The 26,973-nt window shown below is 42.4% G+C and overlaps 1 protein-coding gene across 18 annotated transcripts in view; it reads left to right on the plus strand.

Annotated features, from left to right (window-relative positions):
- Positions 1-1,259: 1,259 nt before the first annotated feature.
- The window catches only part of INTS10 (integrator complex subunit 10), a 35,649-nt gene continuing 9,935 nt past the window's right edge, over positions 1,260-26,973 (plus strand). For 3 of the 18 annotated variants that reach the window (XR_003120780.1, XM_025393882.1, XM_025393888.1), the window contains exons 1-13: positions 1,684-2,192; positions 2,768-2,835; positions 4,055-4,158; positions 4,861-5,000; positions 7,233-7,314; positions 8,103-8,243; positions 8,679-8,850; positions 9,604-9,773; positions 11,213-11,346; positions 15,037-15,190; positions 16,649-16,731; positions 17,782-17,934; positions 21,966-22,074. Coding sequence is in view for 16 of the 18 variants with exons in the window: in XM_025393882.1 (XP_025249667.1) it covers positions 2,064-2,192; positions 2,768-2,835; positions 4,055-4,158; positions 4,861-5,000; positions 7,233-7,314; positions 8,103-8,243; positions 8,679-8,850; positions 9,604-9,773; positions 11,213-11,346; positions 15,037-15,190; positions 16,649-16,731; positions 17,782-17,934; positions 21,966-22,074 (1,639 nt within the window). In the remaining 2 variants the exon portion in view is untranslated. Of the gene's footprint in view, positions 2,193-2,767; positions 2,967-4,054; positions 4,159-4,860; positions 5,001-7,232; positions 7,315-8,102; positions 8,244-8,678; positions 8,851-9,603; positions 9,774-11,212; positions 11,347-15,033; positions 15,191-16,648; positions 16,732-17,781; positions 17,935-21,965; positions 22,075-26,973 lie in introns of all 18 variants that reach the window. The other 15 variants (XM_025393890.1, XM_025393891.1, XM_025393895.1 and 12 more) reach the window with 12 other exon arrangements.

A 26,973-nucleotide genomic window follows, 5' to 3' on the forward strand; every position in this document is an offset into this window, starting at 1 on the left:
TTTGAGATGCCAGCGTGACACTGTAGGAGAAATGTTTAGCTGGCGACCATTCAAAATCAAGAAGCTGACCAGAAAACAACCACAAACCTGACGTTGTATTCTGGCAAAAAGTCTGGAGGCCCTCTCAAGGTTGGCATCTAAAATACATACAGAAGCTGGGCGCAGTGGCTCAACGCCTGTAATCCCAGCACTTTGGGAGGCTGAAGCAGGAGGATCACTTGAGCCCAGGAGTTCAAGACCAGTCTGGGCAACATACGGAGACTCTGTCTCTAAAAAAAATTTTTAAATTAGCCAGATGTGATGGCACATACCTGTAGCCCCAGCTACCCCAGAGGTTGAGGCAGGAGGATGGCTTGAGCCTTGGAGGTCAAGGTTGCAGTGATCCATGATCGAGCCCCCACAGTCAGTGGCAGCCTGGATTTCAGAGCGAGACTCTGTCTCAAAAACAAACAAACAAACGAAAACAGAATTTCCTTATTTAGCCTCTAAATTTAAAGCCTTAATTTACAATTGTTATTCCACAGAACACTAGGCTCAGGAACAAGTGTGGAGTTTTTTTATTTTTGGTAAAGACCAAAATCAGAAAGTTTAATGACCAAATCAGTCGTTTTTACCATTTAAAAATTCTTACACTTCATAATTAACATCAAAGAAATAATTTTTAAAATTCAAGCTAGCAAACTGCTTTGATGCTGTACACTTTATAAGATCAAAATTATCCTGCTCTCTGTTTAAATCCAATTTTCTACCTTCTTCTATTCTACAAGGCCCAAATAATAGTATCACTGAGTAATCCTGTCCTATAATCATAGAGTTACGCTGTTCTGTGCATAATTAGGGGATATTAAACAGTGCTTTGAAGCCCAACGCCGTGGCTCATGCCTGTAATTTCAGCACTTTGGGAGCCGGAGGCGGGCGGATCACCTGGGGTCAGGAGTTCCAGACCAGCCAGGTCAACAGGGTGAAACCCCATCTCTACTAAAAATACAAAAATTAGCCGGGCTTGCGCGTGGTGGCGGACGCTTGTAATTCCTGCTACTCAAGAGGCTGAAGCAGGAGAATCTCTTAAATGGGAGAATCTCTTAGGTGTTTTTCATCTCTTAGATGGAAAACAAATCTGGAGTTTTGGTGAAAAACACATTGACTCTGGCTGGAGGAGATAATTATAATAATAGCGTAGTTATCTTTCTGTGGGTTTCACGTCCAGAACACTTCAAACATTTAAAAACCCTTGCTGGGTCAGGGATTTAGTCATCTTTGCAGCTCTCACGGACGGCACCCACCAAAGAGCTTTCCAAGTACTTCATTGCTCAATAAACGTTTGTTGGAGAAACCGGCGAATAAAGATGAAATAATAAAACGTGGACGGATTTCGGAAAGAGAAGGAACTCCCGAGCTCATGCTTTGCACGATCACCCTCACCAGCCCCAGGAGTTTTCGCGTAAATCGAAGCCCGGGAAGTGAGTCGTAGGCAGCGGCCCCCGGGGAAGGCGTTTCAGGCCGGCCCGGGTGGTGAGTGCTTTCCGCCGCCTCCCCTACACTCTCTGCTGTTCCTCTCAAACTTCTTCCCAGCCTTCCACGCCGCGGGGACGCCCAGGGACCGCCCATCCCCCGGGACCGCCCGTCTCCCCGCCCCGCCCCGCCCCCGCCCCCGCCCCCGCCCCCGCCCCCGCCAAACTGAGCAATCCCCAGAGAGGATGGAAATAGCGAAGTGGCCTAGCGCCTGCCCGCTCCCGCGCATGCTCCCTGACTTCACCAGGGTCACGCTGCAGCCCGCAGGAATGAAAATCCACTTCTCCGCATTTTGGAGGTGACCTGGAAGCGGTTCAAATGCTCTGGCTTCTCAGAAGAGGAGGGGACCGGGCGGTAACGGGGAGCCAAGGGGAGGCGACGGCTCGTAAAACCCGGAAAAGCTTTCCCGATCCACTCCGCGGGCCTCTGAGCGCCTCCAGACATGCGCAGTAGCCTCCCCCGCGGTGGCGGCAGTGGATGCGGTGGCGGCTGAGAGTCCAGAGCCGGACGTTCCCGCCGCTTCGGGCTGGCGGCTGGAGAGCGCCCGCGTCATGTCGGCCCAGGGGGACTGCGAGTTCCTGGTGCAGCGAGCCCGGGAGTTGGTGCCGCAGGACCTGTGGGCAGCCAAGGCGTGGCTGATCACGGCCCGCAGCCTCTACCCCGCAGACTTTAACATCCAGGTGAGGTCCCGGCAGTGCATGCGGCCGCCCTGCGAGGAGGTGCGCGTTCCGGCTGCCCGGGCCCAGAGCTGCGCCTGCCTGGGGGCAGCCGCCTCCTGCCCGGCCCCCTCTTTTCTCCCCTCCCACTCCATCTTCTCTCCCCTCCCATCCTACACCTTGCTCCTACACCTTCCAGGAGCCCTCTCCCCAGCCCTTGAGAGACGGCCGACCCCGCTTGAGGTCGGGTGCGCTTGGGTCCCTGGGGCCCTGCTTGCCATCTGGCCTAGACAGCGCATGATCGCCACTAGCAAAAGGCCAGTCGCTCGTTCATTCATCATAATGGCAGCCGTTTGTTCAGTGCCAGCGACTTTGGAAACATGATTCCACTTAATCCTGGGAGCCTGAGATTGCAAGTGAACCCCAGGGTCCCACTCTAAGCCGAATGACAAGGCTGCCATATATGTGGCGGTGTGTCACCAGGCGGAGCTTCACTCGCAGGGCCTCCCTTCCCGCGGGAGGGCCAAGGAGAGATGCTGGATGAGCTGGGAGCCTTCCAGGCAGGGGTGAATGACCAGGGTACCTGATGTGTGTTGCAGTATGAGATGTACACCATCGAGCGGAATGCAGAGCGGACCGCCACCGCCGGGAGGCTGCTGTACGACATGTGAGTGGGACGCTTGTCATCACTTTTACTGCACTGCATCTCTCCATGAGGTTTTGTTTCTGTCTGCAGAAGTGGGAGTTGGGGGAAGATCTTCAAGTTCATCTACATCTTCGATACCTAAAGCAAACCTAGTAAGGAGTCCAGGTCTGCCATAAATTGCTGACATGGCTTTTGCAGAAGAGTTTAATTGTTATTCTTATGTTTTATCCTTGTTAAAACTTCTGTTCCATAATTTATTCTAGAAAGAATATGTGCTCATTGCAAAAATTCAAACACTACTTCTTATAGAGATAAAAAAGTGAAAGTGCCTCCTAAACTCAACCAGAATTAAGTTTTGTAGGCAGTCTATCTATACATATATACATAATACATAAATAGGTTTTTGGGGGGAAGAGGTGACAAAAGTGAGACCATACGACCCTTGCTCTGCAGCATGCTTCCTTTACTCACTGTAATGGATCCCTTCCTATATCAGTTTGTGGAGATCCACTTCATTCCTTTTCATGCCTATGTAGTATTTCATAGCCACTCTTCTTGGTAGACATTTAAATAGATAGTTTTAAATTATTTGAAATTGTGTTCAGTGTGTCAACAATTTTGTAGTCATATTTTGGTGTTTTTCTGTGGAATAGATTCTAAGACATTTTCATAGTTAAAGGTTATGCGCATTTGAAAGTTTGATACACTATGAAATTACTCTCCAAAACGGGTGATCCCAATCTACATTACCACCAATGGTATATAAAGAATGTGTTTTCCCATGCCCTTCCCAACATTGGATATTATTAGTCTCCTTTTAGTTCCTACCACTGTGATAGGAGAAAATGGTATCTTGCTTTTTTTAAAAAAAATATGTACTACTCGTACTAAGATTCAGTATTGTTTCAACTGTTTTCTTTGGCTGTGTGTATTCTGTGATTTGCCTTTGCCTATTTTTTCTTTCGAATAGTTTGTTTTATTCTTGTTGACTTTTAGGATTTCTTTCTATATTATGGTTACTTGTCTTTTCACCTGTAAATCCCACTAAAGACTTATGTGAGTACTCTCATTTTTATAAATCAAATAATTCTTATTTTTACATTTTTATTTTGGTTTGTTTTGGCACGTCTAAGCATTCACTTGGAATAAAGGAAACTTTTTCACCAAACGCTAATGTTTTTTCTTTTGGATACTGTATAGACTTTGACATTTTAATTTAATGTATTTATTTTAAAAATAGGTTTGTGAATTTCCCAGACCAGCCGGTGGTGTGGAGAGAAATCAGCATTATTACATCAGCATTAAGGAATGATTCACAGGACAAACAAACCCAATTCTTAAGAAGTAAGAATAATGGTGTATAAGTTACCATTTCTGGAATACCAAATCATAGATAGTAATTTCACCCACAAAAAAGTCACACCTGGGGTATTGATAACCATATGTATGTTTTATTCTTGGCAACCAAAGTCTATAATAATGTCACTCAGTTCCTTGATTTGCTTAGAACCCTTTAAGCTTCTTTAAAGGATATGGATTTGTCAGTGAGACAAGGAATTAATTGTATATATTTTTAACAGGTTTTACAGTAACCAGATAGCAGCTATAGATTAACCAGCTCTCCACAAAACAGGAGAGAAGCTTTTAGTAATTTAGAAGGTTTCTCTTTAAACTTCTCCATGTTGCTGTCATCAATCAAAGATTTCAAATTCTACATAAAATAGCAAGTAGATGTTTAGGTCATTTCAGCTTCAAAAAGCATATGCTCTCTATCTCAGCCTGCAACAGGCATTCTTGTGACCATTCACATACGTCACTGTTTTTTGAATTTGATCAGTCTGCCAAATATTTTACCATTATTCAGCAAACATCCTGTGCTAGATACTATTGGCCCCAAAAGGCTGCCAAGTTGTAGGTAAAACTTAACCATGTTGATTTCACATGTAGTGTTTACTGTTCTGTACATGAAAATGCCTTACTCAGCACTTTTGCTGCAGTCTTTGCTGTCCGCAAGAAACTTTTAAAAGTGAAATGTGTTTCGTACAGGTTTATTTGAAACTCTGCCTGGTCGGGTCCAGTGTGAAATGTTACTAAAGGTCACGGAACAATGCTTCAACACGTTAGAACGATCAGAAATGTTGCTTCTACTTTTGAGGCGCTTCCCTGAAACGGTGGTGCAACATGGGGTAAGATTTTATTCGTCCCCTTCGCTTAATATAAAATACAATGGGTCATCAACAGATTCATCGGTATGGTGAGGAGCTACAAAGCAGAAGTTTCTGAAGAGCACTGGTTAAGATTGAACTGAAATAAAAGGTTCTTTGTTAGTAAAGCTAAACGGACATTCTTTTTACCAAATTTTATAAGTTTCCAGGAGAAGCTGTTTTATCAGAAAAGTTACCAAGCTCTGACAGTACTATTTATTTGCAATCCATATGGTAAAAAGTAATCTTTTTCCATTGTATTCTACAATGTACTTTTAAATTTAGGGTACAGTTTGTAGTCTTTTAACAGATGCGTTTTTCCTGTGCTTCTGCCCTATGGAGACTGTTTTCATTCTATTCCTGCCCTTCATCTGTAATAATTATTGAGTGCTATTGGCAGGCATGGGTAAGAGCTAGGCATCTCCTATCTTCCTAAACCCCCTGAAGTAAATAGTATCCCACTTTACAGATGATGAAACTGAGCTTTTCATGTTTTAGTAACTTCCCGTAGCCAGTGAGGTGTCAGGAGTCAAACCGTTCATTCGATTGGTTCATACTCTGTGGCTTATTCTTTCCCATGCCATTTTTCTGGCATCTGGCCCTGGTTAATCATTTCCATACCTGCTTGTGTTAGTCTCCTAGGGTTGCCATAACAAAGTACCACAAACTGGGTAGCTTAAAACAACAGAAAGACTCTCACAATTCTGGAAGCTAGAAGTGTAAAAGCCAGGTGTTGGCAGAGCCATGTTCCCTCTGAAGGCTCTGGGGAAGACTCTTTCTTTACCTCTCCCTGGCTTCTGATGGTTGTCAGTGCTCTTTGGCATTCCCTGGCTGGCAGCTGCATCACTCCTCCAGTTTCTCCTCCATCATCACATGATCTTTCTTTTGTGCCTGTGTCTTTACATGGTCTTTTTTTGTTTTTTGTTTGTTTGTTTGTTTTTGAGGCAGAGTCTTGCTCTGTTGCCCAGGCAGCAGTGCAGTGGCATGGTCTTGGCTCACTGCAGCCTCTGCCTCCTGGGTTCAAGCAATTCTCATGCCTCAGCCTCCTGAATAGCTGGGATTACAGGTGTGTGTACATGGTCATGTTATAAGGACGCTAGTCATTGGATTGAGCGCCTTTCTAATCCACTATGACCTCATCTTAATTAATTATATCTACAAGGGCACTTTTTTTTTTTTTTTTTTTGAAACGGAGTCTCGCTCTGTCGCCCAGGCTGGAGTGCAGTGGCCGGATCTCAGCTCACTGCAAGCTCCACTTCCCGGGTTTACGCCATTCTCCTGCCTCAGCCTCCAGAGTAGCTGGGACTATAGGCACCCGCCACCACGCCCGGCTAGTTTTTATTTTGTATTTTTTTTAGTAGAGCCGGGGTTTTACCGTGTTAGCCAGGATGGTCTTGATCTCCTGACCTCGTGATCCACCCATCTCGGCCTCCCAAAGTGCTGGGATTACAGGCTTGAGCCACCGCGCCCAGCCAAGGGCACTTTTTTTTAAAAAAGTTAAGATATATATCAGGTCACATTCTGAGTTTCTGGGGGGATATGAATTTGGGAGACACTGTTCAGCCCAGCACACTTTCTGGTCATAACTGTGACCTTTAACCTTCTGTGTGATGTTACCTTTTGCACTTTTCCACTCCTATGAGGCATCCCTGTGTGGTCACAAGGAAGCTGATACCAATGTCTTAGTGGATTTGGGTAAGGGACTATCTATTATGCTAGGGCATCAGCAATGGAAAGGTAGCCTTAAAACTCTGACCTTTCTGCCCAGTCTACGCCAGACTGTATGACTGGCTACTCCTGAGAACTTATCTTGAACATGATACGTTTTGTCTATATTGATACATCTTCATGTAGAGAATAAACTCTAGTTTCTTTATTTCTTAGAAAATCTCTGCCTCCAGTTCCAGTGCTTCCTTTACATTTCTATAGACATTTTGTTAATTCTTGTTAATCGTTAATTAGAATTTTGCTAATTCTGAAGAGAATAACCAAGACAGAGTGGTCAGATGTTCAGGTGAATTTGGCCTTCTAGGGTGTGTGGCTGGTGCATTCTTTTACTTTCTAGTCTTTAAAATGTGATTATTTGTTTCTCAGATAAGTTTGATTACACAAACTGTGATAAGTAAAAAAAAAAAAAAAAAAACCCATTACTTCATATAGTTCTGACAACTTACGCTGTAACACATTTAAATGATTAATTTTGTTTTGAAATAGGTTGGCCTTGGGGAGGCACTGTTAGAGGCTGAAACTATTGAAGAACAAGAATCTCCTGTGAACTGCTTTAGAAAATTATTTGGTAAGGAAAATTGTATTCTCTATTACTTCTATGGTAAGTTAATATGCTGGGGTAAGTGTTGGTTCAGGGATAAGCTCATATATGGAAGGCAAAGGAGCTCTATGTGTTATGGCATTTAAGTTCTTTTTTTTAATTTAGAAAGCATTTTAGCTAGGCATGGTGGCTCATGCCTGTAATCCTAGCACTTAGGGAGGCTGAGGTGAGTGGATCACGAAGTCAAGAGATCGAGACCATCCTGGCCAACATGGTGAAACCCTGTCTCTACTAAAACTACAAAAATTAGCTGGGCGTGGTGTTGCATGCCTGTAGTCCCAGCTACTAGGCAGGCTGAGGCAGGAGAATTGCTTGAACCCGGGAGGCGGATGTTGCAGTAAGCCGAGATCATGCCACTGCACTCCAGCCTGGTGACAGAGCAAGACTCTGTCTCAAAAAAAAAAAAAAAAAAGCATTTTAAACAACTTCTAAACTTCCGTTATGTAAGATCTGGTACCTCTGAAAGAATATGATAACTGTATATGTAAGTATGAAGCATAATAATAAAGAGGCATCTGAATTCAATGGAAGAACTACACCCTCACCCACAGCGTAGAACTGCCCGTGTGTTTCCTCCCTGACTCCAGCTACTGGTGTCTCTCTGCACAGCACATTTTGAATACATGAGTCATAAGGGATTTTCCCCCTATATATTTTAGATACTACATCAAATGAACTCTAAAAGCTTTTGTATCTGTTGGAACTCTAGGGTAGATAACCTAATTAATTTATTTCTTCTTTTTCTCCTCCAACAGTTTGTGACGTCCTTCCTCTAATAATTAACAACCATGATGTTCGACTGCCTGCCAATTTATTATATAAGTACTTGAACAAAGCAGCTGAATTTTATATCAATTATGTCACTAGGTCTACTCAAGCAGAAAATCAGCATCAAGGTAAGGAGGAATATCCTGTACTTTTATTTAAATAGGCTTTAGTAAAATTGCAAATTCAGAAACCCCTCAATGTTCTGATTATTCTTCTCTGGATACTTACTAGTTTGGGAGTGTTTCAAAAGATGGTATCTAGAAAAAAATACTAGAGTTAAAAGGTGAGGCTTTTCTGGAAGCAATGCCACCCCTTGATCCAAACAGTCTTCTGGCTGAGCTGTAACATTATTGCATGGAACATCATACATGTACCATGATGAAGTAGTGCAAATTACTTCTTGCTTATACCAGTGGCCTGTTGTCGGTCCTTGAGCAAAACATAGATGTGTTGGAATTCTGTGCTCTGTGCGTTTTCATGGGGAGTCAGACTTTCTTCATCAGGTACCACGTCAACAATAAGTCATAATGTTAACTGTAGGTTCCTTTTTTCTTCCATCTCAGGTGCCCAGGATACATCTGATTTAATGTCACCTAGCAAACGTAGCTCTCAGAAGTATATAATAGAAGGGCTGACCGAAAAATCATCCCAGATCGTGGACCCTTGGGAGAGGTTGTTTAAGATTTTAAATGTTGTTGGAATGAGATGTGAATGGCAGATGGATAAAGGAAGACGGTAATAAATAGCTTATTTCCAGAATTGCCTATTGATTCTTTTGGATCCTTATAAAAACGAAAACATGCTTTTTAAAACTGTAATATGCATAGGTATAGTTTTTGGGCAAATTTTGTGACACTCAATACTTATGCAAAAGAGGATGGTTTTTCATTTTATCAGAAGATTTCTGGCTGGGCACAGTGGCTCACACCTGTAATCCCAGTGCTTTGGGAGGCTGAGGTGGGCAGATCACTTGAGGTCAGGAGTTTGAGACCAGCCTGGCCAACATGATGAAACCCCATGTCTACTAAAAATACAAAAGTTAGCCAGGCATGGTGGTGCGTGCCTGTAGTCCCAGCTACTTGGGAGGCTGAGGTGAGAGAATCACTTCGTCGGGAGGCGAAGGCTACGATAGGCCAAGATCACACCACTGCACTCCAGCCTGGGCGACAGAGTGAGACACTGTCTCCAAAAAAGAAAAAGAAAAAAAAAACAGATTTCTTACTGAAATATGAACTCTTAAGACGATGTTGTGTTTGAACTTCTTGCTACTTCAGAGAAAAGCTACTTAGCATGTTTGTGTCATGAAATCTTGATCACCACCCTAATTCAGAAGGGAAAAGTTACCATTTATCTTGGACAATAAAGAATAGTTTTACATGCCTAGAGCAACATTCGGTACATGTAATGGCACCACCAGAGCTTTCCTTTAGACTTTTTGCTGACCAGCCCAGAGTAATCGAGTAAGTTTCATCACTCCTTCTTTTTTAGAAGCTATGGAGATATTTTGCATAGAATGAAGGATCTCTGCAGATACATGAACAACTTTGATAGTGAAGCACATGCGAAATATAAAAACCAAGTGGTGTATTCCACCATGCTGGTCTTCTTTAAGAATGCGTTCCAATATGTCAACAGCATACAGCCGTCTCTCTTCCAAGGTTGGTTTGCAAATTTTACAGTGTCCAAAAAGCCGGTTCATACTGTGGGGATGGTAAGGAAGATGAAAGTGCTTATCCACTATTGTTGGATCCGAATAACTGTGGGGCGGTACCAGTCCTTTTTATAGTTGGTGATTTGGTTTTGTTTAGTTTGGCTTAATTGGTAGTTTTTATGTAAGTATGTTTCATTAAAAGTTTCTATATCAAAGGGCATAATGGTACTGCACAACTAAATACAGATATCAAATGCCACTATTTTGAAAATAACGGCAGGCTGGGCACGGTGGCTCACGCCTGTAATCCCAGCACTTTGGGAGGTGAGGCCAGCGGATCACTTGAGGTCAGGAGTTTGAGACCAGCCTGGCCAATATGGTGAAACCCCATCTCTACTAAAAATACAAATATTAGCCGGGCATGATTGAGAGCACCTGTAATCCCAGCTACTTGGGAGGCTGAGGCAGGAGAATCGCCTGAACCCAGTAGGCAGAGGCTGCAGTGAGGTGAGGTTGCACCTTGCACTCCAGCCTGGGCGACAGAGCAAGACTCCATCTAAAAAAAAAAAAAAGAAAAAACCAGTAGATGTAACAACATATTTAAGTAGATTTCATGAAGACATCACAATAGGCAAAGATTTATTCAGTAAAATATCCATTTTATATATAGAGTGTATGCATAAATATACTGTAGAAAATTTGAAAACTGGAAATAAGAGTGAAATCACCCACAATCCTTCCAGTATAATACAGCATTTGTTTTTATGTATTGCCTTATAATATCACATATATTTAGATTTTGTTTGGAATTTGTAACTATAATGTAAGTATAATTTGGTAGTCTTTTTATGGTACTTTAATGACTCATGATCATTATAAAAAATTTGCAGATACATAACAAATACAAAGAAGGAACTGTCACTTGTATTCCACTACTGACAGGAAGTCTTTAACAATTTGGTATATATCTTTACAGTCTTTTTTTTCTGTGCATCTACTTGTTTGTTTACCTAATTGAGATCACACTGAACATATTTTTAATGACTTTTGTCAAGACAGTTGAGTAAGCTTCTCCCTTGTTTTAAGTATCCTTTTCCTAGCTGCATTTTTAAATTATTTTTTTATTTATTTTTTAAGTCTTGCTCTGTTGCCCAGGTTGGAGTGCAGCGGTGTGATCTCGGCTCACTGCAACCTCCGCCTCCCGAGTTCAAGCAATTCTCCTGCCTCAGCCTCCCGCGTAGCTGCGACTACAGACCATGCCTGGCTAATGTTTTGTATTTTTAGTAGAGACAGGGTTTCGCCATATTGCCCAGGCTGGTTTCAAACTCCCAAGCTCAAGCAATCCACCCACCTCAGGCTCCCAAAGTGCTGGGATTATAGGCATGAGCCACCGCGCCCGGCATCCTTGCTGCCTTTGTAAGTGTTGGTGTTTTTCCCCATCCTTAGGTCCTAATGCCCCGAGCCAAGTTCCACTGGTTCTTCTCGAAGATGTATCGAACGTGTATGGTGATGTAGAAATTGATCGTAATAAACACATCCATAAAAAGAGGAAACTAGCTGAAGGAAGAGAAAAAACCATGGTAAGGCTTTCAAATATACTTATTAACAGATTGGATGGGACGGTTTGCTAGAGATGAATCTTTGTAAAATGTGGCTTTGGAGCTAAATCGATAAAGCTTGCGTTTTAAAATTGTATGATATATTAATAATTACTAAGTCAGTGGTTCTCCACTGGAGGTGATTTGCCCTTTAGGGGACATTTGGCAATGTCTGGAGACATTTTTGGTTGTCACAGCTTGGTGGGGAGGGGCCAGGGATGCTGCTGAGTACTTCACAGTGTACTGACCAAAAGGTCAGTGATGAGGTGGAGAACCCATGGTATACATTCCTTACACATGTTTTGACTGAATGGCATTGATTCCGTTTAAAAAACAAAACCAACATGGCATCGGGCCTCTAGAGCAGGGTGCAGTGTGGGGTACCGGCTTCAGAATGGAAAGCTCTGAGGTGTGCAGGGCAGCAGGAACAGCCTGTGGGCAGATGCAGAAAAGATTTCATGAAGGAGGTCAACACTGAAATCAGTGCTGAAAGATGAAGGGTTTTGTCCGCTGGAATTGGGAGGTAGATTTTGTTGAGAGGGAAAAGTTTGCACAAAGATGCAAGAAGCCCGAGAACGTGAAGAGTCGTCAGTCCTAACCTGACCAAGCAGTGCCCCAAGCCCGTCAAGGCTGTGCTCTGTGGTTACAGTGCTTTTCCCTCGGACCTCTGCGCTGCTAGGTCCTTGTCACTTGGTCCCAGCCCAAACGAATCTCCCTCTGAGGCTTCTCCTGAACACCCATCTGAAGTAGCTGTCCGGGTCTCTCTTTTTATTCCTCTGTTTTAATTCTCTGCGGCATCCTCCTTGCTATCTGTGTTTTCTTGTTTATTCACTGACTGGTTTACTTCTTCACTAGAGTACAAGCTCCATGGGGCCTAGCATTTTCTCTGCCTCATCCTGTACCATACCCCAGGCATCTGAGTAGTGCCTGGGCTGGAGCAGGTGTGTGGCGACCATCTGGTGATGGTCGGGACTTCCCATTGATCCCTCCTGGGTTTGGCGTGCAGGCTATGGGATGGCTGTTTAAACCTGGCCCAGCTGTTCTTCCTTCCGGTTTTTTTTTTGGCCTGTCAAGCACTCATCTAGTGAGCCCTGTTCTCATAACCCGGCCTTCCACCCAATCTGGGATTTCCATCCATTTTTGTTTTCATGGTCTTAACTGATTTCATCCTGATTTTCATTCTATCCCTGAGTCTGCCCCAACCTGATGCAGGTCCAGACCTTAAAGGCCCATGAGCTCAGCTCAGAGATATCTTGCTTTGCTCACAGTGTTTTGTTTGTTTAAATAACCTAGCATTTAAAAATTAGAAACCAGGCTGGGTGCAGTGGCTCACGCCTGTAATCCCAGCACTTTGGGGGGCCAAGGTAGGAGGATCACCAGCCCAGGAGTTTAAGACCCACCTGGGCAATATAGTGAGACCCCATCTCTATAAAAAATGAAAAAAAAAACTAGCTGGCTGGTGGCATGCCCCTGTCATCCCAACTGCTTCAGAGGCTGAGATGAGAAGACCCCTTGAGCTCAAGAATTCAAGGTTCCAGTGAGTGATGACCACACCACGGCCCTCCAGCCCGAGCAACAGAGGGAGACCCTGTCTATAAAAATAAAATAAAATAAAAAATAGAAACCTAGCATTTCTCATAACAATCCAGATTTCTGACTTCCTTTTTGTAATTAGGTTATCTGATCACACTGGCCCCTGGTGGTAACCCACAACTGGAGTTGGGGGGTGGCCCACATCAGTTCTCCAGCCAGCTTAACATCACAGGCACGTGTGACGTCATAAGTGGCTGGTGCTGGGACGGGCCTCTCCTGTGGGCATCTGTCCCCCACTTGGTGCATTCTTGCTTCAGAGCACACCCTCAGTGCTTCAGAGTGTACTTGCACATTTCAAAATCAGTTTCTCTAAATTTAAAAACATTTGGAACTCACTAGTCCCACCACATCTGGGGTCCTTTCATAAATTCCTGATCTTATGTTGAGGCAGGAATGTTTTCGTAAGCTGCAGCGCTAGTGCCATGCATGTTCGTGTATATTAGGTTGCCATTACTGGGCAAACAACAGGCCCCTGATGAAATAGTACCTGGCAGATAGGGTTGTGGGGTTTTCCTTTGGTAGAGACAAGGTCTCTCTATGTTGCCCACATTGGTCTTGAATTCCTGGGCTCGTGCAATCGTCCCACCTTGGCCTCCAAAACAGATGGGATTGCAGGGGTGAACCACACACCTGGCCTGGTAGATAGGTTTTGATTGGAAAGGGTGTGTTTTTCCTAATGCAAAAACATTACTTAGGGAGGATGAGTACATGGAGCAGAACGGTGGGGTAGGGTAAGGCTGCCAAGCACAGGGACTAGCAGGAAGATACCAAGCTCAGAAAGTGGAGAGAAAGGTGGGCAGCGGAGGGAGGGGCTGACAGCTTCCTGCCCGTCTTACCTGAGATGAGCTTGAGGATTGAAGCTTTTAGTGACAATAGTTGAGCGTATTTTTAAACGATCTTAGTGGAGTAAAGATCTGCAGGAAAAATTTAATTTGGGTCATTTAATCAGTAAAATGACCTAGGTGGACTAAAAGATTCAGAAAATTCTTAGCAAAATAAAATTCAATGGAGCTGTTTTACCTTTACTTTTTTTTTTTTTTTTTTTGGCAAAGCATCTGACTCTACCCAGCGGTATTTCCAATAATTGCCTCGCTCTGTAGCCCTCTCTTTTCTGAGGGCTTTATATTACTTGAGATGAAAAGCAAGAAAAGTAGAAATCTGTATTGTAAAATACAGAGGGCATTATTAGGTAAGTGCAGACAAACGTACTTTCTGACCAGGACCTTGCACTGGGTGAGGAGAGCGAGAGAGGGGTGACCAGTGCAGGGGAGTCATGCGCAGTGAACCAAAGATAACTAACAGTTATTCTCTGACATTATTTCTTAGAAGACGCAGGCTTTAATTTGGTTGTTGTTGAGACGGAGTTTTGCTCCGTCGCCCAGGCTGGAGTGCAGTGGTGCGATCTCGGTTCACTGCAGCCTCTGCCTCCTGGGCTCAAGCGATTCTTGTGCCTCAGCCTCCTAAGTAGCTGGAATTACAGGTACGTGCCACCATGCCTGGCTGACTTTGTATTTTTAGCAGAGACTGGGTTTCACCACGTCGGCCAGGCTGGTCTCGAACTCCTGGCCTCAAGTGATCCATCCTCCTTGGCCTCCCGCGGTGCTGGGATTATAGGCGTGAGCCTCCACGCCCGGCCCCGAGCTTTAATTTTATCCCAGTACATACCAAACCATTATTTGGAAGTCAATTAAATCATGTCACATATTAGAAAAAAAGAGTAAACTATAAACAGGTCCTTTTTAAGCTGTGTCTCTCAAGGTAAAAATCTAAATTTTTGACTTTCATAAAACTGATAATTTTAAACTTTGCTCCAAAACCACCACAAGCAAACATAAGAAGTTAGCATCAGAAAAAAAATTCACTCAATTTTAAAAGTAAAAATGGAATGTGTGAGAGTATAAAGACAAAAAAAAAAATTAATTTTCAAAGCTAAATTGTTAAATTCAAAAAAAATTGTATGTATGTGGTATCCTTTGATATAAAATTCATATCATGGGCAAAACTGGCAGCAATAATATGGTTCCATATATGACTATATTTCTAACTGAATTAACCATGTTCTCCACATTCTTTAAGCAGAGTTCAGACGACGAAGACTGTTCGGCGAAAGGAAGAAATCGTCACATTGTAGTCAATAAAGCCGAACTTGCTAACTCCATTGAAGTGTTAGAAAGCTTTAAATTGGCCAGGGAGAGCTGGGAGTTGCTCTATTCCCTAGAATTCCTTGACAAAGGTAAGAAAGCACATGTCATTGGTGCTGTTTAATGTTTTATATAAAATCATTATGCTACTTGAAATGTCAGGTCACTCATGGCAAATTAAGTTGATTACAGTAGTTCATGCATTTTTTTTTTTCCTTGTTTTGAGATGGAGTCTCACTCTTTTTCACCCAGGCCGGAGTACAATGGCGTGATCTTGGCTCACCTCAACCTGCACCTCCTGGGTTCAAACAATTCTCCTGCCTCAGCCTCCCTAGTAGCTGGGATTACAGGCGCGTGCCACCATGCCTGGCTAATTTTTTGTATTTTTAGTATAGACGGGGTTTCACTACATTGATCAGACTGTTCTTAAACTCCTGACCACGTGATCTGCCTGCCTCAGCCTCCCAAACTGCTGAGATTACAGGCATGAGCCACCGTGCCCGGCCGTATTGCTGTTTTTATCTGCATTAACTCCATTGTCTGCCAAAAACTATAGGAAGCCTATTTTCCTTTGAGTATACTGGGTATTTTGACATTGCTTAGAAATCACTAACTGTTTGCTAACTAAGGTATCCTTACTACACTCTGGAATCGGGGCCCCTTATTTTACTTTTAGCCCGTGGATATTCATCCCCTGGCTGCAGTCATGTGTCATACAGAGCCCTTGGCCAGATGTGCTGTGTCATCTTTTCTAAGTAAATTTAGCACTGTTCAGTTTCTCTTTGTTACATGTGGGATTGTGAACACATATGTGACAGTTCTAGAGGGGATCTTTCCTTTAGTTAGAAATTGATTTTTTAAAAAATGAATAAAACCTTTTAGTGTCATTGTATGTTTGTTATTTTAATTAGGTCAAAATAAAATGGGCCAGGCAGGATGGCTCATGCCTGTAATCCCAGCGCTTTGGGAAGCTGAGGCAGGTGGATCATTGAGCTCAGGAGTCAGAGACCAACCTGGGCAATATGGCAAAAACCCGTCTGTATAAAAAAACAAAAACAAAAATTGGCCAAGTATGGTGGCATGTGCCTGTAGTCCCAGCTATTCAGGAGGCTGAGGTAGGAGGACTGCTTGAGTCTGGAAGGTCGAGGCTGCAATGACCCATGTTAGGGCCACTGTACTACCAGCCTGGGTGACAGAGAGAATGTCTCTAAAAATAAGATAAAATAAAAATAAAATGGGACCTTGTTTTGGGGAAAGCAAAGTAGTTTAAAAGATAAATGAAGAAATGCATGAAAAGCATGTTAAATAGTTCTTGCCACCTGGTATGTGCTCAGTAAGTTGTTAGCGTCTGCAAAATATTGCTTGTGTATTACTGAAAAGTGTTGTGTGTTTCTTCTCTACTTGAAATTCTAGAGCAGTGTTTTAGAAATCAAAGTCAAACTTGCTATGCATTTTTGGTAGTTTGTCTCTGTTCTCTCTTACTGGATTTGTTTGTTTTCTGCGTCTGCGCTACATATATTTGGTAAATTTGTTCTTGACTTCTCACTCAGAATTTACAAGGATTTGCTTGGCCTGGAAGACGGATACTTGGCTTTGGTTAAGAATCTTCCTCACCGATATGATCATCTATCAGGTAGCGTATTACACATATTTTAGGTACCTGTGTCTGTACAGGATGGCTGTGGTGGCAAACCAGCTTTCCCTTGCAGAATGCGTCATGTTCCCTCTTGGGCTAGTCTACTGCCTGCTGACACCTGTTCTGTCTTCAGTGGCTGAGGGGGTATGGTCCATTTTCCTTTCAAAATAACTCTGGGCCGGGTGCCGTGGCTCACGCCTGCAATCCCAGCACTTTGGGAGGTCGAGGTGGGAGGATTGCTTGAGCCCAGGAGTTCAAGACCAGCCCTGGCAGCATAGTGAGACCCTGTCTCTACAAAATAAAAAACTTAGCCCTAAGTGTGGTGGCATGTGCCTATAGTTCCAGCTACTCAGGAGGCTGAGGCGGGAGGATCACTTGAGCCCAGGAAGTCAAGACTGCATTGAGCCATGATAGCATCACTGCACTCTGGCCTGGGTGACAGTGAGACCTTATATCAAAAACAAAACGAAACAAACACTTCAAAATGACAAGCCTGTACCTTCTGTGTTACTTTTGGTATATCCAATCACACCTCTCTGTTACTTTTCGGTAAAAGAGGATTACTTCTCACCCTCCTTCTCTCTCTGCTGGTGGAGTCTGCCTGGCCGTACTGTTCTCCAGCATCTTAGACCTAGAACCGAGAGAGTCGATAATTCACCAATGAGGTGTTGTTGGAATGGGCAGGTTGCTGCTTCCATCCTTCAAAAAGGAGAAGTGGTGCTTGTAGTAAAATATTTCTAAAGAAATGTTATATCCAGAATGTGCTGGGTCAAAGGGCTTGGTTATTTTCTTTAGTCTTAAGACCTAAGACCAGAAAGAAAAATCTCCATCCTTATAAAGTACCGCCATAAAGAACTCTCACCTGGCTTTAATTAAGTTGATTTGGTTCTATTGCCAAGTCTCCATTTCTTCCTCAGATGAGGGAACCAAGCTACCATCTTTGTAAGTTGCTTGTTCGTTGCTTCATGAACTCTGTTAAGGGCATTTTTTAAATTTATTTTTTTAATGGCGATGTTTTTCCCCTCCTTTCTATTCCATCTTTCTTAGGGTCAATATAAAAAGGCGATAGCCAGCCTGCATCACTTAGCAGCTCTCCAGGGATCCATTTCTCAGCCACAGATCACAGGGCAGGGGACCCTGGAGCATCAGAGGGCACTCATCCAGCTGGCGACCTGCCACTTTGCGCTAGGGGAGTACAGGGTGAGTACTGCACACATGCTGGCCGCAGGTACACGGGGCCACCTGGGCTTTCTCCTTTCCTAGCGTGGCTTTTCATTCAGTGCACGTTTGTTTCAATTTGATCATTCTGCCTAGACTTATTACTTAATCTGCTAGTGAATATCACAATGATTTTGTTTTACTTAATTTTCTCTTTACTACAGCTTCCCTGAAATAAGGCATCAGTACGTTTTAAGTTTCTTGTTCATTGTTCCATTTGTTGGAGGATTTTTCTTTTTATTATTTTTCTTTTTATTATTATTACACTCTTGCCTGTTCCATTGTACTTGGAAAAACAAGGCCATTATTAAGTGGGAAATGGAAGATTTATATTTAGCTTACTCAAATCTCAGATTCTCTCTTTAAATGGTAATAACATGCCAGGCGCGGTGGCTCACGCCTATAATCCCAGGACTTTGGGAGGCTGAGGCTGGCAGATCACCTGAGGTCAGGAGTTCGAGACCAGCCTGGCCAACGTGGTGAAACCCCATCTCTATTAAAATACAAAAATGAGTTGGGTGTAGTGGCGGGCACCTGTAATGCCATCTACTTGGGAGGCTGAGGCAGGAGAATCACTTGAACCTGGGAGGGAGAGGTTGCAGTGAGCCAAGATTGCACCACTGCACTCCAGCCTGGGCGACAGAGCGAGACTCTGTCTCAAAAAAAATAAATAAATAAAATAAATGGTGATAACACCTGATAGGCGTGTGGCAGGAGCAGATTTATAAATGAGTGTGTTTCCTCCAGGAGGTTTTGAGCCCTTCCTACTACAGGGTGGTGACTGTGTTTTTATCTTTGGACTCTCATGACACCTACCACAGTACAATAAGTGTTTGAATTCAATTAAAATGATAACCATGTTGTTGTGTATTCAAGGACTGTATAAACTCAAGGCCACAGCATAACACAACAAACTGATTTCTTCTCACCTCTCTAGATGTTGTTGATCACTTTGTGATTATAAACCCTAAATTTTTTGTAACTTGAACTCTGAAATATGATTATTAATTTATCCTGATGATCTTTAGAAAGCAACAGTTGGAGAATGTGTAGAGCATTCAAAATTGAAAATGCTTTTCCACCATTATTTATATAATTATCCATCAGTTACTTAACTCTAAGTTTTAATTAATTCCTTTTAAGAACTTAAAAGGCAGCACGTATTTACACCGACATACGTATCTCACGTAGAATTAGCTATACCGCGTACTACTTCATTGTAGTAGGCAATATAAACTACTAAACAAGACAGACTCGTCTAGATTAAACAAGACAGACTCATTCCCTTTGAGGGCTTAGTTCCAGCCTCTGAGTTTATCACTATTAGACCTATGGGTAATGTCGGACTTCCTGCCTTCCTGTCTTTAGCCCAGACTCAATATGTCCAGATGTAAGTGTCCTTAGTTCTCTGGCTGTCTTAGTCTGCTTGGGTTGCTATAACCAAATACCAAAAAGTGGGGGGCTTGTAAACAAAAGGAGTTTATTTCTCATAGTTCTGGAGGCTGGGAACTGCAAGGTCAAGGCGTCAGCAGATTCAGTGTCTGGTGAGGTCCCATTTCCTAGTTCACAGAAGGGACAAGAGCGCACTCGAGAGTCTCTCTGATAAGGGCACAAATCCCATTCATGAGGGTTTTGCTCTCATCATCCACTCACCTCCCAAAGGCTCTCCCTCCTGATGCCCTCACATTGGGGGTTAGGTTTCAACTTACAAATTTCGGTGGGAACATAGACATTCAGACCATAGTACTGGCCCTTAGACACAAAACTTTCAAGTCTTCGTGGACTCCTACTCTAGCAAATCCTTTTGATTCTTCCAGTGTGATAATAATCTCTTTGCTATATTACCTTGTATTTCTATTGTCACCACCCAAATCCATGCCTTTTAACTAAGTTTTTGGCCTATAACCCTTTTTCCAACCCTATAAAATTATGGTCACTGCTTTCTAAAATACTGCTTTCATCATTCCACTTAATTGAAGTGTTGGCTTTCTTGGTGCTCAGTGTTGAACCCTGCTGTTGGCTGGGGAGTAGAAGCAGGGTGTGGGGAATATGGGATCCCTGCATTCAGGGCCATATGGTTTGAGTTAGGGAAAAAAGTGTATTTGTATAAGACAATGAAAAAAATCAAATATTAGTTGGTAGTCCTCAGTCATAGACACAATAGACATTCGGGGAAGGGCATTTTCTTTGTTGGGTCCAAAGAGTCAAGGAAAGATTTATAGAAAAGATTGGCTGGAGATGGGCATCGAAGGATGGCAGCTCATAGCTCTGGAGTACAAGTCCTGGCCAGCTCTGTGACATTGGCAGGTTACCTTACCCGGGCCTATCCAACTCTAGAGTTCAACTTTTCAACTACCAGGCTGCCCATCTCTCTAAACTAGAGCTTCACAACCCTGTGGGCCTAGGTGGGTTCTAGAGGTGCCAGTATATGGATCCTGCAGCCTTTGGGGCAGTCAGCCATGACCTAGGGCTGCTGGGGCCACCCAAAGTCAATTGCTGCCAACCCTGAGCAGCCACACACAAATTACCTTCAGGGTATGCCACAACATGAAAAGGGTTGGGAAGCATGGGTTTAAATCCCCACTTCTGAGAGTTCAACAGTGAGAACACTTGGACACAGGGAGGGGAACATCATACACTAGGGCCTGTCAGGGGGTCGGGGGCAAGGAGAGGGAGAGCGTTAGGACAAATACCTAATGCATGCAGGACTTAAAACCTAGATGATGGGTTGATGGGTGCAGCAAACCACCAAGACACATATTTTTATTTATTTATTTTTTTGTGAGACAGAGTCTCGCTCTGTTGCCCAGGCTGGAGTGCAGTGGCCGGATCTCAGCTCACTGCAAGCTCCGTCTCCCGGGTTTACGCCATTCTCCTGCCTCAGCCTCCCGAGTAGCTGGGACTACAGGCGCCCGCCACCGCGCCCAGCCAGTTTTTTGTATTTTTTAGTAGAGACGGGGTTTCACCATGTTAGTCAGGATGGTCTCGATCTCCTGACCTCGGGATCCGCCCGTCTTGGCCTCCCAAAGTGCTGGGATTATAGGCTTGAGCCACCGCGCCCGGCCCACCAAGACACATATATACGTAACAAATCTACACGTCCGGCACATGTATCCCAGAACTTAAAATTAAAAAAAAAAAATTACCCAGAGACCCAGAGATGTCTCTGGCCTTTTGCATAAAACAAAACAAAACAAAAAAAGCTCCACTTCCTCCTCTGGAAAATAGAGAATAAAAGGGTTTGCTTGACACAGATAAAAGACTCACTGCATGGAATCTGATTGTTGTTAGGAGAATTTGAGTAGATAGAGGGGGAACGGTGATGCAGACTGTCTGGATCAAGGCCAGCCTGCACAGAGGCCCTCGAGGCTCGCCTCCACTAGCACCGCATCCGTCCAGTGTCTCATCTCTGTCCTAGACCAAACCTCTGGCCCTCAGGTAAATCACCTGAACCCACACATAGCCCTTCCCCGTGTCTTTCTCTCCTGCTTGAAAGGCCTCCTTTCTGCATTCCAAATCCTCTATTTAAGGCTTAGGTCAAGATAACCTTCCTGCCTGAAGCTTTTCCTGCTAGTTTCTCCTGTGTGTATTTTCTCCTGCATTTTAACTTATGCTGTCTATCACACCCCTTAGACCTCTGCTACATGTTTTCTGTGTTAGTTTTTCTATGCAGTGAGTTAGTATCTTTCAGGCAGGGACATCTTTCTTTTGGCTGCTGCTGTGCTGTTGAACACCTCAGTACTTAATGCTTGGTTAATTTTTAAGTTTTGTTTTTTAATAGCAAAGAATGGGTTATTGCTCCCTCAAAGGTCTAGTACATAGATTTGAGTCTTATTGTTTACTCTTTCTGTATTGACTGTTGAGCAGTGGTAATGATCACATAAAGAGGCAGAAATACAGACCTCCATGGACACACTGCCTGATTGTATGCTTCAAATATTTTGGTCCTTTGTTTACTTGATTTCAGTTCGGAAAGCTTCAAGTTAGTTCCTTTTTGGTCTTTTCTGCTTTAGATGACATGTGAAAAAGTCCTTGATCTGATGTGCTACATGGTACTACCCATTCAAGATGGAGGCAAATCCCAGGAGGAACCCTCAAAAGTAAAGCCCAAATTCAGAAAAGGTACAGTGACATGTTTTATTATTATTTTGTAAAAGTAGCTTTAGAAAGCCAGGCACGGTGGCTCACACTTGTAATCTCAGCTATTGAGAAGTTGAGGCGGGAGGATAGCTTGAGCCCAGGAATTTGAGACCAGCCTGGGCAGTGTAGTGAGACCCCATCTCTTAAAAAATTTAAAAAGAAAAGTAAAATAGTTTTAGGACCCAAGGCTGAACAATGTTTTACAGTTCCTAATGAGATAATACTGCTGCAGGGCTTGCCAAATTGTATAAAAAGTTAATCCCTTTCCACGTTTTTCCTTGGCTCTGATTTCATGAGCAGCTGTAAATGTCTTTCTTCCAAAGCTCTCTTCACTTCCTGAGTTTGTTATCTCTTTGACAAATTTCAGTGAACTCTTTTTCCCTATCTTTACAATTCTAGAAAAATGTGTAGATGATTAATGAGGAGGTATCTGTCACCATATCCCTCTGAAACCACTCTGAGCTTCAGCTCAAGCTTCATGTTGCTTGAAAAATGAAACGTACAACTGATCTAAGTTGGTTAGAAAAAGATTCATAAATTAAACCTGAAGAAAAAGTTGGAAAAAGATACATAAATTGAACCTGAAGAAAATAGATGACAGGAAAGAATAATGCTAAGAGCAGAAATCAATGAAATAGAGAACATTAATAAAACTAGAAGTTTTCTTTGAAAAATATTATAAAATTGATAACCCCCAACAAGATCGATCAGAAGGAAAGTGAACATAAATTACCAATATCAGAAATGAAAAAGGGAATGTCATTACAAATCCTACTGCAATCAAAAGGACAGTAAAAGAATACATTATGAAAAACTTTATGCCAATAAATTCAACAACTTGGATGAAATGAAAAAGTTTCTTAAACACAATTTGCCAAAATTGACACAAAAAAGAAATAGAAAATCAGAATGTTCTGCCAGGAACGGTGGCTCATGCCTGTAATGCCAGCATTTTGGGAAACCAGGGGGCAGATCATTTGAGCCTAGAAGCTCGAGACCAGTGTGGGCAACATGGTGAAACCCCATCTCTACAAAAAATATAAAAATTAGCCGGAGGTGGTGGTACACACCTGTAGTCTCAGCTACTCAGGAGGCTGAGGTAGGAGAAGCATTTGAACCTGAGAGGCAGAGGTTGCAATGAGCCGAAATCACACCACTGCGCTCTAGCCTGGGCAACACAACCAGACTCTGGAAAAAAAAGAAAGAAAGAAAGAAAATAAATAAATCAGAATGTTCCCTTAGCTATTAAAGAAATTAAATTTGTTATCAAAAACCTTTCACAAAGAATTCAGGTTCAAATGGCTTCACTGGTGAATTCTATCAAGAATTTAGGAAGAAACAGTGCCAATTCTACACAAACTCTTATCAGAAAATAGAGGAAGAGTCTCAATTCATTTTAAAGGCTGACACAATAACCCTGATAGTAAAACCAAACAAGAGTATCACAAGAGAAGAACTTGAAAGGCCAGTGTCCATCATGAACTATAATAGGTGTCAAATCCTTAACAAAATATTAGCAAACTGAATACAGCAATATAGAAGGACAATCTATTATGACCAAGTATACTAGGAATGCATAGGCGTTTGAACATACAGAAATCAGCGGCCGGGCGCGGTGGCGCACGCCTGTAATCACAGCACGTTGGGAGGCTGAGGCGGGAGGATCACGAGGTCAGGAGATCGAGACCATCCTGGCTAATGTGGTGGAACCCCCATCTCTACTAAGAAATACAAAAAGTAGACGGGCATGGTGGCAGGCGCCTGGAATCCCCGCTACTCTGGGGGCTGAGGCACAGGAATCGCTTGAATCTGGGAGACGGAGGTTGCAGTGAGCTGAGATTGCGCCACTACACTCCAGCCTGGGCTACAGAGCGAGACTCTGTCTTAAAAAAAACAAAAACAAAAACAAACAAAAAAATCAGTGTAATTCACTCCATTGGCAGATAGAAGGAGAAAAATCATGACTGTCTTAATAGATGCATACAGAATTCAGTATCAGTTCAGGATAACAAAAATCTTAGCAAACTAGGAATAGAAGGAAACTATTTTTTAACATCAAACTTAACCATGAAATATTGAATGCTTTCCCCCACTAAGATTAGAAACAATACAAGGATGTCTGCCCTCACCACTTCTGTTCAATAATCTGGAGATTCTAGGCAGTACAGCAGGCAGGAAAAGTGAATAAAGGCATAAAGATTTAACAAAGACGACTACCTTTATTCACAGTTACATATTTTGGCCAGGCATGGTGGCTAATGCCTGTAATCCCAGCACTTTAAGAGGCTGAGGCAGGAGGATTGCTTGAGCCCAGGAGCCCAAACCAGCGTGGGCAACAAAGTGAGATCCCATCTCTACAAAAAATTTTAAAATCAGCTGGACTTAGTGGTGTGAACCTGTAGTTCCAGCTACTCTAGAGGCTGAGGCAGGAGGATCGCCTGAGCTCAGGTCAAGGCTGTGGTGAGCTATGATTGCGTCACTGCACTCCAGCCTGGGCGACAGAGAAAGATTTCCCTGTCGCAAAAAACAAAAACAAAAGAACGAACACAGTTACATATTTGGCTGTGTAGAAAACTTGAAGGAATCTCCACAAATTCCCAAGGCTGGGCACAGTGGCTCACGCCTCTAATCCCAACACTTTGGGAGGCCGAGGCAGGTGGACCACTTGAGGCTAGGAGTTTGAAACAAGCCTAGCCAACATGATGAAACCCCATTTCTACTAAAAACACAAAAATATGCCAGGTGTAATGGCACACGCCTTTAATCCCAGTTACTCAGGAGGTTGAGGTGGGAGAATCACTTGAATCTGGGAGGCGGAGGTTTCAGTGAGCCAAGATTGCGCCACTGCACTCCAGCCTAGGCAACAGAGTGAGAGCCTGTCTCAAAAAAAAAAAAGTTCCAAGACATTTTACTGTATAAAAAATCAATTTGTATGCTATTAATAAGCAATTACAAAATGAATTTTTTAAGATACTGTTTCTAATAGCATCATAAAAACATAAAATACTTAGAGGTAAATTTAATGGAAGACACGCAAAACCTCCACTTTGAATATCACAAAATATTTCTGAGAAAAATTAAAGATTTTTGAAAATAGATCATGTTTCCAGATCAGAAGATTCAATATTATTATGGTGCCATTTCTCCCCAAATGTATCTGTAGATTCAATGCAATTTCAACCAAAATTACGGTAGACTTTATGGTTTTTGGAGGTTTTTTGCTAGAAGTTCACAAAGTGATTCTAAAATGTAAGTGGAAATATTATATAATCTAGAATAGTCAAAAGTTTTTAAAAAGACACAACTATGTGACTTATACTACATAATAACAAGAGTTAATATACAAGCATAATAATCAAGGCAGAGTTGACAAAATATTGACATAAGAATGGATAATCCAAAAATAGACCTGCATAGATTTGATCAAATGATTTTCAGTGAAGGCATCAAAGTAATTCAATAGGGAAAGGAAAGACTTTTCAATCAGTGGTGCTGGAGCAGATTACTTTGTGTATGTTTGAAGTTTTCTACAACAAATTGTTTAAAAAAAAAAAATCTAGCCCAGACTTCTTCAAAAATTAAGTATTTCTGTAGAACAGAAAGTTTCTGGTTGAAACTCATGACCCTGTAGATGAAGACTCACAGCTTGAGAAACACTAAGGTGTACAACTAGGAGGCAAGGTATATAATTAGGTAACAACATGTTCAACTTGGTAATGCTAAGTTAGTTTCCAGAGTGGATGCATGACTTTATATACCTTCCAGAAACTTATTAGGTGGATAAGACTGACCTAGCTGACTTCAAGACTTATTTTAAAGCTTTAGTAATTAAGATAGGGTAGTAATGGCACAGGGGTTGACCAGTGGAACAGCATAGAAAACTGAGAAATAGATGACATTAAAATTCAGTGGGGGAAGAATGAATTTATTCAGTAAGTGGTACTAGAACAATTTTTTATTCAAATGTAAAAAACGACAATAAAAAAATGAGATCCCCTCCTTCACACTACATAGACATCCTGTAAATTTTAAGGTTGAAATGTGACAGCAAAAACTCCAAAACTTCTAAACTTTTAGAAGAAAATTTAAAAATAGAAAGATTAGTAAATTTGATCACATTAAAATTAAAATACCAACAAAGGCTATTACAATCAAAGTGAAAAGATAAGCCATAGATTGCCAGAAAATTGTCTATCACACAAAATCAACAAAAACTTAGTATCCAGAGTTTTGCAAGAGCTCCTCCAGACCAATAGGAAGCAATTATCCAATCCCCATAGAAAAACAGGCAAAGGACAGGAACAACAGATTCAGAGGAGCAGAAATCCACATGGCCAAAAACTATTTGGAAAGATTCTCAGCCTTTTGTCATATGGGCAATTCTGAATAAAACAATAAGCTACCATTTCACACACATCAGAATGCAAAAATTGAAGAGGCAATGACTGTTAGGGTGTGAAGGAACACAGTGCCAGGTGCTTCTGGGAGGGGTGTAAAGTCATGCAACTATTCTGGAAACCAACTTCACATAATGAGGTTGAACATGTCATTACCTAATTATTAAATGTACCTCACCTCCTAGTTGTTACCTTAGATTAGTGTTTTTCAAGCTATGAGTCTTCATTTACTGGGTCATGAGTTTCAACCAGAAATTTTCTTTTTTAATGAGATAGAATTTAATAATATTTTTAAAAGACATCTCAGATAAGAAGAGAGACTATTATTTCATGCACCTTTTGTTTTGGATATATCACATTATGTAAGTATGTGTGTAAAGGATCCCATGTGAAAAAATATATTTATTTCTTGCTATCTTGCCTCTGAGCAGAGAAAGATAACAGACATACAGAGCACAGACCAAAAAGGGAAGATCGGGATCTT

Source organism: Theropithecus gelada, chromosome 8 (genome assembly GCF_003255815.1).
Source record: "Theropithecus gelada isolate Dixy chromosome 8, Tgel_1.0, whole genome shotgun sequence".
NCBI classification, from domain to species: domain Eukaryota; kingdom Metazoa; phylum Chordata; class Mammalia; order Primates; family Cercopithecidae; genus Theropithecus; species Theropithecus gelada.